The 10,090-nt window shown below is 54.6% G+C and overlaps 1 protein-coding gene and 1 long non-coding RNA gene across 3 annotated transcripts; one reads left to right on the top strand and one right to left on the bottom strand.

Annotated features, from left to right (window-relative positions):
• Nucleotides 1-3,193: 3,193 nt before the first annotated feature.
• On the top strand, nucleotides 3,194-3,582 carry LOC119776796. The gene is made up of 2 exons (XR_005279828.1): nucleotides 3,194-3,435; nucleotides 3,524-3,582. It is a non-coding gene; the product is annotated as an uncharacterized LOC119776796 (long non-coding RNA).
• A 1,628-nt stretch (nucleotides 3,583-5,210) lies between these two features.
• ccr9a (chemokine (C-C motif) receptor 9a) lies at nucleotides 5,211-7,957 on the bottom strand. 2 transcript variants are annotated; one of them, XM_038275393.1, is made up of 3 exons: nucleotides 7,543-7,957; nucleotides 7,085-7,145; nucleotides 5,211-6,990 (listed from the first exon to the last, which is right to left on the bottom strand). In XM_038275393.1, the coding sequence occupies exons 2-3, from the start codon at nucleotides 7,139-7,141 to the stop codon at nucleotides 5,923-5,925; spliced, it is 1,125 nt and encodes a 374-aa protein (XP_038131321.1). In that variant the 5' UTR covers nucleotides 7,142-7,145; nucleotides 7,543-7,957; the 3' UTR covers nucleotides 5,211-5,922. The 2 variants fall into 2 exon arrangements, with proteins under 2 accessions (XP_038131321.1, XP_038131322.1); XM_038275394.1 differs by lacking the exon at nucleotides 7,543-7,957 and adding an exon at nucleotides 7,477-7,500.
• Between the last annotated feature and the right edge of the window lie 2,133 nt (nucleotides 7,958-10,090).

The following is a 10,090-nucleotide window of genomic DNA, read 5'->3' as shown; positions in this document are numbered from 1 at the left end:
CCACCTGCTCTCTGCGCTCCACCTGCTCTCTGCGCTCAACGCCAGCTGTGCACTCCACCTGCTCTCTGCGCTCCACCTGCTCTCTGCGCTCAATGCCAGCTGTGCGCTCCACCTGCTCTCTGCGCTCCACCTGCTCTCTGCGCTCCACCTGCTCTCTGCGCTCCACCTGCTCTCTGCGCTCAATGCCAGCTGTGCGCTCCACCTGCTCTCTGCGCTCCACCTGCTCTCTGCGCTCCACCTGCTCTCTGCGCTCAATGCCAGCTGTGCGCTCCACCTGCTCTCTGCGCTCCACCTGCTCTCTGCGCTCCACCTGCTCTCTGCGCTCCACCTGCTCTCTGCGCTCAATGCCAGCTGTGCGCTCCACCTGCTCTCTGCGCTCCACCTGCTCTCTGCGCTCCACCTGCTCTCTGCGCTCAACGCCAGCTGTGCACTCCACCTGCTCTCTGCGCTCCACCTGCTCTCTGCGCTCAATGCCAGCTGTGCGCTCCACCTGCTCTCTGCGCTCCACCTGCTCTCTGCGCTCAACGCCAGCTGTGCGCTCCACCTGCTCTCTGCGCTCAACGCCAGCTGTGCGCTCCACCTGCTCTCTGCGCTCAACGCCAGCTGTGCGCTCCACCTGCTCTCTGCGCTCCACCTGCTCTCTGCGCTCAACGCCAGCTGTGCACTCCACCTGCTCTCTGCGCTCCACCTGCTCTCTGCGCTCAATGCCAGCTGTGCGCTCCACCTGCTCTCTGCGCTCCACCTGCTCTCTGCGCTCCACCTGCTCTCTGCGCTCCACCTGCTCTCTGCGCTCAATGCCAGCTGTGCGCTCCACCTGCTCTCTGCGCTCCACCTGCTCTCTGCGCTCAACGCCAGCTGTGCGCTCCACCTGCTCTCTGCGCTCCACCTGCTCTCTGCGCTCCACCTGCTCTCTGCGCTCCACCTGCTCTCTGCGCTCAATGCCAGCTGTGCACTCCACCTGCTCTCTGCGCTCCACCTGCTCTCTGCGCTCCACCTGCTCTCTGCGCTCCACTTGCTCTCTGCGCTCAATGCCAGCTGTGCGCTCCACCTGCTCTCTGCGCTCCACCTGCTCTCTGCGCTCAATGCCAGCTGTGCGCTCCACCTGCTCTCTGCGCTCCACCTGCTCTCTGCGCTCCACCTGCTCTCTGCGCTCCACCTGCTCTCTGCGCTCAATGCCAGCTGTGCACTCCACCTGCTCTCTGCGCTCCACCTGCTCTCTGCGCTCCACCTGCTCTCTGCGCTCCACCTGCTCTCTGCGCTCCACTTGCTCTCTGCGCTCAATGCCAGCTGTGCGCTCCACCTGCTCTCTGCGCTCCACCTGCTCTCTGCGCTCAATGCCAGCTGTGCGCTCCACCTGCTCTCTGCGCTCCACCTGCTCTCTGCGCTCCACCTGCTCTCTGCGCTCCACCTGCTCTCTGCGCTCAACGCCAGCTGTGCACTCCACCTGCTCTCTGCGCTCCACCTGCTCTCTGCGCTCCACCTGCTCTCTGCGCTCCACCTGCTCTCTGCGCTCAACGCCAGCTGTGCGCTCCACCTGCTCTCTGCGCTCCACATGCTCTCTGCGCTCCACCTACTCTCTGCGCTCAACGCCAGCTGTGCGCTCCACCTGCTCTCTGCGCTCCACCTGCTCTCTGCGCTCCACCTGCTCTCTGCGCTCAATGCCAGCTGTGCGCTCCACCTGCTCTCTGCGCTCCACCTGCTCTCTGCGCTCCACCTGCTCTCTGCGCTCAACGCCAGCTGTGCGCTCCACCTGCTCTCTGCGCTCCACCTGCTCTCTGCGCTCAACGCCAGCTGTGCGCTCCACCTGCTCTCTGCGCTCCACCTGCTCTCTGCGCTCCACCTGCTCTCTGCGCTCCACCTGCTCTCTGCGCTCCACCTGCTCTCTGCGCTCAATGCCAGCTGTGCGCTCCACCTGCTCTCTGCGCTCCACCTGCTCTCTGCGCTCCACCTGCTCTCTGCGCTCCACCTGCTCTCTGCGCTCCACTTGCTCTCTGCGCTCCACCTGCTCTCTGCGCTCCACCTGCTCTCTGCGCTCCACCTGCTCTCTGCGCTCCACCTGCTCTCTGCGCTCCACCTGCTCTCTGCGCTCCACTTGCTCTCTGCGCTCAATGCCAGCTGTGCGCTCCACCTGCTCTCTGCGCTCCACCTGCTCTCTGCGCTCCACCTGCTCTCTGCGCTCCACCTGCTCTCTGCGCTCAACGCCAGCTGTGCGCTCCACCTGCTCTCTGCGCTCCACCTGCTCTCTGCGCTCAACGCCAGCTGTGCGCTCCACATGCTCTCTGCGCTCCACCTACTCTCTGCGCTCAACGCCAGCTGTGCGCTCCACATGCTCTCTGCGCTCCACCTGCTCTCTGCGCTCAACGCCAGCTGTGCGCTCCACCTGCTCTCTGCGCTCCACCTGCTCTCTGCGCTCCACCTGCTCTCTGCGCTCAACGCCAGCTGTGCGCTCCACCTGCTCTCTGCGCTCAATGCCAGCTGTGCGCTCCACCTGCTCTCTGCGCTCCACCTGCTCTCTGCGCTCCACCTGCTCTCTGCGCTCAACGCCAGCTGTGCGCTCCACCTGCTCTCTGCGCTCAACGCCAGCTGTGCGCTCCACCTGCTCTCTGCGCTCCACCTGCTCTCTGCGCTCAACGCCAGCTGTGCGCTCCACCTGCTCTCTGCGCTCCACCTGCTCTCTGCGCTCCACCTGCTCTCTGCGCTCAACGCCAGCTGTGCGCTCCACCTGCTCTCTGCGCTCCACCTGCTCTCTGCGCTCCACCTGCTCTCTGCGCTCAACGCCAGCTGTGCACTCCACCTGCTCTCTGCGCTCCACCTGCTCTCTGCGCTCCACCTGCTCTCTGCGCTCAACGCCAGCTGTGCGCTCCACCTGCTCTCTGCGCTCCACCTGCTCTCTGCGCTCAACGCCAGCTGTGCGCTCCACATGCTCTCTGCGCTCCACCTACTCTCTGCGCTCAACGCCAGCTGTGCGCTCCACCTGCTCTCTGCGCTCCACCTGCTCTCTGCGCTCCACCTGCTCTCTGCGCTCAACGCCAGCTGTGCGCTCCACCTGCTCTCTGCGCTCCACCTGCTCTCTGCGCTCCACCTGCTCTCTGCGCTCTTTTGGGTACTCTAGCCAAGCTGAGATTAGCTGAGTCTAACCTAGCTTTGTTTTATCTGAGCCTAACATGTTTTTGTCTTTGCTCCTCGGCAGGAAGCCTTCCTGTGTTACTGGATTCCTGGACCTTCTCCCCCTGGAAGGATAAACTGAGTCACACTGAGTAGGGGAAAACCTCCATATGTTCTGTTTAAGTTCCCATGGGAAATCTGAGTGACAGTCCGCTCCATTTCTCCTCCGGGTCCTACGCGGGTCAAACCTGTCCGCCCTCCAACATGTGCACCTCACTCTGGATTCACCACACAGTCTGGATTCAAAGCCTAACAAGGCCCCCTTCAAACGTGAGTTCTAAACCACGTTAGATATCAGAGCTTCCAAGTTTCCCACAGAACCTGAACTGACCATTGAACTTCCCCTTCTCACTTCCAGTTCCAGGTCACCAGCTCACTGAGTTCCACATCCACTCCTCTGACTCCTTAATAAACCTGCTCTGTGCTCTCTGAGTGGTTCCTCTGCATGTGGCTCAGATTCGTTAAACCGATCATGATATAAATGTCAGTAAAAACGTTATTAGATCATCACCTCATTGATATCGATTTAATTTTGCTGTTTAAAAAGAGAAATTAGGAGGATATTTCACATTCAAATATGGTTTAACAATATTTAGATAAAAATATTTTAGATATGGGAATTTTTTTAGGGATGCTTCAAAAGATTCCAATATTAGGAATTGTGTTTCCTTCTAGTTACAGAATTAAATTTTAAATGGGGTAAAAGAATCAGTGATGGAATTCAGCCTCCAAAGGAGAAATGTTTTGGATCATATTGGCCTTAGAATGGATTGAAGGAATTGTTCCATTAAGAAGTTTAATTTGCTCTGATTCTAGATCAGCGTTATATTTATTTAAACACAATCATTCAAATTACAAAGTGATCAACCAGTTGGTCAATGTTGCCTGTGGAACAACGTTTTCAGTCAGTCCATTTATCTGGACATAGGCTGAGAGTCACAGAGTGTCTAAAGTCATAAAGTAGGGTTAGGCTCAATTGACTAGCCTCAGCTTAGAGCTCAGTCTGACCAAAGATGGCCGCTCTGCCAGCATGCCTCTCACCACATGATGCAAGGTCTATCCATGTCTATGTAACTTTATGCTCTCTGTTTTAAAGCTTTGACAGGAAATCTGGCTCAGAGCTCATCTGTTTGTTTCCCAGACATAGAAAGTGTTTATAGATCACTGCTTCTATGCTTCTTTTTCTATGTCTGCTTCTGTCTCCTTGAACCCCAGTGGGCCTCAGCAGATGGCCGCTCACACTGAGCCTGGTTCTGCTGGAGGTTTCTTCCTGTTCAAAGGGAATTTTTCCTCTCCACTGTCGCTACAAGCATGCTTAGTGTGAGGGATTGCTGAAGAGTCAATGAGTCGATGCAATCAGCTGGTTTTCCTTGGATAGAAAACTTTGAATCAATCTGACTGGATGATCTGGTGAACTGGAAAGTGACCTGAGATGACATGATGGGAATTGGAGCTATAGAAATAAACTGAATAGAATGCTTTTTTTTTTTTTTTATATTACTATAAAGCACCTATGATGTTTTTAATTTATAAATTTTGTAAACTATTTCTTTTTAATTTGAGCTTTTTTCCCTTTTGAAGTGATTTTATTTTGAAGTATTTGTATATAATGTGAAGTAGTTCAATTCTCCAGTTGATCTCCAGTATTTCTCCTCTGACGTAGTTTTTAGGTTGTTTTGACATTGGACAGGAAGTTTCACTGCAGCGTTAATCACGGCTGCACAGACACTTCCTGTCTGCAGGTGATTGCTCAGTCATCTATCAGTTTCCTATGAGCAGAACTTGTAAACAGGAACAAGACAAAGCCTTTATTTTGGTAGGACTAACGTTGTGTCAGTTGTCGGCTGTTTCAGGGAGAAAAAGCTTTAGGTGTCACTTCTGCAAAAGTTTGGCTTCCTCTTTCTGCAGATGACGCTGGAGCTCAGATGTTCCAATAAAACATGTGATGTTTGTGATCAGAGTTCTGCATGAGAACGGTGGGGGGGGCGGGGATGTGACCGCCTTTCATAAGGTTCCTTTTCATCTTCAGGCTCACAAACTGAAAACACGTTCAACTGGTTTTATTGTGAATAACCAAGATAAAAACCTGTACAGTCAATGAACTCACAGCAGATTCTGTACAGCAGCAGAGAGCCGGGCCCTGGGCAGCCTCGGCCGGCACACCTTAGCAGTGGTGACAGGTTTAAACATCATTAAAGAAAAACACAAAACTCACATTTATAAGACAGAAAACAGACATTGGGCTCAATGTGACCTCATAGGTCAGAACAGGACAGTCACCACAGCAGCAGCAGCTCCTAAAGTCCCAGCTTCTGTTTGAAAACAAGCTTCACAGTTCAGGAGAGTCCTGATAAAGTTCATCATGACATCATGAAACAGTCCTGAGATCTTGGTTGTTCTGCATGTGGAGATGAAACTTGGGGTCTGCTTGGACAGAAAGTCTGACCTCTCCAGGTGGAGAAGGTCGACCATAAAGGGAAGGAAGGTCAGGAGCTGACATGGCTCCACATGCTGCTCCCCCCAATCAGAAATAGGCGGACCAGTCTCCTGAGCGGTTTAAGGGTTTAACGGACAGGTTTGAAGGGTCATTGTGGTTCTAGATGTTGAAGATCTTGAGACTGCAGAGTCACAGCTGAGACAGAAGTTAAGCAGCATGCATCTTGAAGCTGGAGCAGAACGGCCAGCTCTTCCTGTCGTCACCCATCTTGCGACATTCAGGCTGATGCAGCATAAACAGGATGTTGAATCGCCGCCTCTCTACAATGACAGGGCATGGGAGGTATCGCTGTCAGACATCACCGAGATCCTGGTGGAGCTCAGAGGACTCCTGGTCTTCCCCAGGGGGGTCTTGGTGGACTGTGGCAGGCAGCAGTGCAGCAGCCGCTTTATGTCACGGCGGAAGCGGACCCCGACAAACACGTAGAGGAAGGGGTTGAGGCAGGCGTGCATGTAGGCGATGCTCTTCAGCACCTGGCTGGCCATGTCTATGGCCTTGACCTTCTCGCAGTCCGTCACAGTCATGTTGGAAGCCTGCGTGGCCTCCATCACCAGCATGCTGTTGTAGGGCAGCTGGGACACGATGAACACCACCACTACGGCCAGGATCACTCGCATGGCTTTGTGCTTCTCAAAGTTACGAGTCTTGAGCAGCTTGGCGATGATGACGCTGTAGCAGAAGGCCATGACCATGAAGGGTATGAAGAAACCCATGCTCACCTGTAGCGACAGAACCAGGATTTTGGTGCGGTTTCCCAGGTTGGAAGGGTAAACCATCCTGCAGTAGGAGTTGGCAGGGACGGCGAAGGACAGCTCAGGGACGGCGAGGAGCAGCGCCAGCAGCCAAACGCCGGCGCACACCAGCCGGCTGCAGCGGCGGCGCTCCATCTGAGAGTTTTGGGCCTTGGTGGTCTGCACAATGACGATGTAGCGATCCACACTGATACAGGTCAGGAGCATGATGCTGCTGAACAGGTTCACCTTGTAGAGGGCGGAGTTTATCTTGCACATGGCGGGGCCAAAGATCCAGCCGTGAGACGCTTCGGCGGCCCACAGTGGCAGCGTGACCAGGAACAGGAGGTCGGCCACCGCCAGGTTCAGCAGGTACACGTCGGTCATGGTCTTCAGCCGCTTACGGAAGCTCAGGTAGATCCAGACCACGGCCAGGTTCCCGGCTCCGCCCACAAGGGTGATGATCCAGAAAAAGGGCGGCTCGTAGCGACTCCTGAAGTCCCGCACCGACTGGCGGTCGCACATCAGGTTGGAGATGTTGTCAACCTCTCCATAGTCATAATCATCCTCAGTGGTGGCTGAAGAACTGAAGGGGTCCTACCAGGAGACAGAGGACACACCTGAATACACCTGCTGGACACCCCCACCCCCCCAGCTCAGGAAGTACCGTGGTCGGTACCCGGACACTTACCTCAGTGGTCATTCCTGTGATGATGTCATCCATGGAGGTCATGTTTACGGCGATCATGTATCTAGAAAAAACAAACATGTTTACGGCTCTCCGTCTCTTTGTTACATCATTTCCTGTTCTGACTGTTAGAAAATAAAAACCTGACAGTAAAACTTTCTCTCTTTGGATCTAATTCACTCTTCATCAGTTTTTAGGAACTGATGAAAAAGTGAGAGCTTAAACATTTACCCCCCCCCCATATAAGGGTTCATTTCTGTCTAGATTCCATATTTCAGTTTAAACAACAGTTAAAGTTTTAATCCCACGTTTTTTAATAACTCCATGAATGAATCTGCTCTGTGAACTGCATGCATCCTCTCCTGTGCTGTAACCGTGACGACCATAAGGCTGACCTAAAGCTGTTCTCCTGTCCTACCCAGACCTCCAGCCTCTGAACAGACAGACAGGTGTGGACTCACCATCGACGGCTCCTCTCTCTGCAGTCTGACTGTCTGCGACTCTTCTCACTTTTAACCGTTAAACCACAGAATGACGATGATAGGAAGCAGCTACGCAGACGTTACGCAAGCAGGCAAGGAGGAGCTGCAGACCTCCCGCCAGAAAGCTGTCATCAGCGCAAACAGCCTGACGAGCTTCTTTATGGACGTCTGAGTCTGGAGACGTTCATGCTGCAGGTCCATCATGTCCTGGACGTCTGAGTCTGGAGACGTTCATGCTGCAGGTCCATCATGTCCTGGACGTCTGAGTCTGGAGACGTTCATGCTGCAGGTCCATCATGTCCTGGACGTCTGAGTCTGGAGACGTTCATGCTGCAGGTCCATCATGTCCTGGACGTCTGAGTCTGGAGACGTTCATGGTGCAGGTCCATCATGTCCTGGACGTCTGAGTCTGGAGACGTTCATGGTGCAGGTCCATCATGTCCTGGACGTCTGAGTCTGGAGACGTTCATGCTGCAGGTCCATCATGTCCTGGACGTCTGAGTCTGGAGACGTTCATGCTGCAGGTCCATCATGTCCTGGACGTCTGAGTCTGGAGACGTTCATGCTGCAGGTCCATCATGTCCTGGACGTCTGAGTCTGGAGACGTTCATGCTGCAGGTCCATCATGTCCTGGACGTCTGAGTCTGGAGACGTTCATGCTGCAGGTCCATCATGTCCTGGACATCTGAGTCTGGAGACGTTCACGCTGCAGGTCCATCATGTCCTGGACGTCTGAGTCTGGAGACGTTCATGCTGCAGGTCCATCATGTCCTGGACGTCTGAGTCTGGAGACGTTCATGCTGCAGGTCCATCATGTCCTGGACGTCTGAGTCTGGAGACGTTCATGCTGCAGGTCCATCATGTCCTGGACGTCTGAGTCTGGAGACGTTCATGCTGCAGGTCCATCATGTCCTGGACGTCTGAGTCTGGAGACGTTCATGCTGCAGGTCCATCATGTCCTGGACGTCTGAGTCTGGAGACGTTCATGCTGCAGGTCCATCATGTCCTGGACGTCTGAGTCTGGAGACGTTCATGCTGCAGGTCCATCATGTCCTGGACGTCTGAGTCTGGAGACGTTCATGCTGCAGGTCCATCATGTCCTGGAAATCTCAGTCTGGAGACGTTCATGCTGCAGGTCCATCATGTCCTGGACATCTGAGTCTGGAGACGTTCACGCTGCAGGTCCATCATGTCCTGGACGTCTGAGTCTGGAGACGTTCACGCTGCAGGTCCATCATGTCCTGGACGTCTGAGTCTGGAGACGTTCATGCTGCAGGTCCATCATGTCCTGGACGTCTGAGTCTGGAGACGTTCATGCTGCAGGTCCATCATGTCCTGGACGTCTGAGTCTGGAGACGTTCATGCTGCAGGTCCATCATGTCCTGGACGTCTGAGTCTGGAGACGTTCATGCTGCAGGTCCATCATGTCCTGGACGTCTGAGTCTGGAGACGTTCATGCTGCAGGTCCATCATGTCCTGGACGTCTGAGTCTGGAGACGTTCATGCTGCAGGTCCATCATGTCCTGGACGTCTGAGTCTGGAGACGTTCATGCTGCAGGTCCATCATGTCCTGGACGTCTGAGTCTGGAGACGTTCATGCTGCAGGTCCATCATGTCCTGGACGTCTGAGTCTGGAGACGTTCATGCTGCAGGTCCATCATGTCCTGGACGTCTGAGTCTGGAGACGTTCATGCTGCAGGTCCATCATGTCCTGGACGTCTGAGTCTGGAGACGTTCATGCTGCAGGTCCATCATGTCCTGGACGTCTGAGTCTGGAGACGTTCATGCTGCAGGTCCATCATGTCCTGGACATCTGAGTCTGGAGACGTTCATGCTGCAGGTCCATCATGTCCTGGACGTCTGAGTCTGGAGACGTTCATGCTGCAGGTCCATCATGTCCTGGACGTCTGAGTCTGGAGACGTTCATGCTGCAGGTCCATCATGTCCTGGACGTCTGAGTCTGGAGACGTTCATGCTGCAGGTCCATCATGTCCTGGACTTCTGAGTCTGGAGACGTTCATGCTGCAGGTCCATCATGTCCTGGACGTCTGAGTCTGGAGACGTTCATGCTGCAGGTCCATCATGTCCTGGACGTCTGAGTCTGGAGACGTTCATGCTGCAGGTCCATCATGTCCTGGACGTCTGAGTCTGGAGACGTTCATGCTGCAGGTCCATCATGTCCTGGACGTCTGAGTCTGGAGACGTTCATGCTGCAGGTCCATCATGTCCTGGACATCTGAGTCTGGAGACGTTCATGCTGCAGGTCCATCATGTCCTGGACATCTGAGTCTGGAGACGTTCATGCTGCAGGTCCATCATGTCCTGGACGTCTGAGTCTGGAGACGTTCATGCTGCAGGTCCATCATGTCCTGGACATCTGAGTCTGGAGACGTTCATGCTGCAGGTCCATCATGTCCTGGACGTCTGAGTCTGGAGACGTTCATGCTGCAGGTCCATCATGTCCTGGACGTCTGAGTCTGGAGACGTTCATGCTGCAGGTCCATCATGTCCTGGACGTCTGAGTCTG

The sequence above is a fragment of the Cyprinodon tularosa genome, unplaced genomic scaffold, assembly GCF_016077235.1.
Source record: "Cyprinodon tularosa strain WSP-4 unplaced genomic scaffold, ASM1607723v1 ctg958, whole genome shotgun sequence".
Lineage (NCBI taxonomy): Eukaryota > Metazoa > Chordata > Actinopteri > Cyprinodontiformes > Cyprinodontidae > Cyprinodon > Cyprinodon tularosa.
The sequence above is the reverse complement of the archived record's forward strand: the minus strand, read 5'-3'. Positions and strand labels throughout refer to the sequence as shown.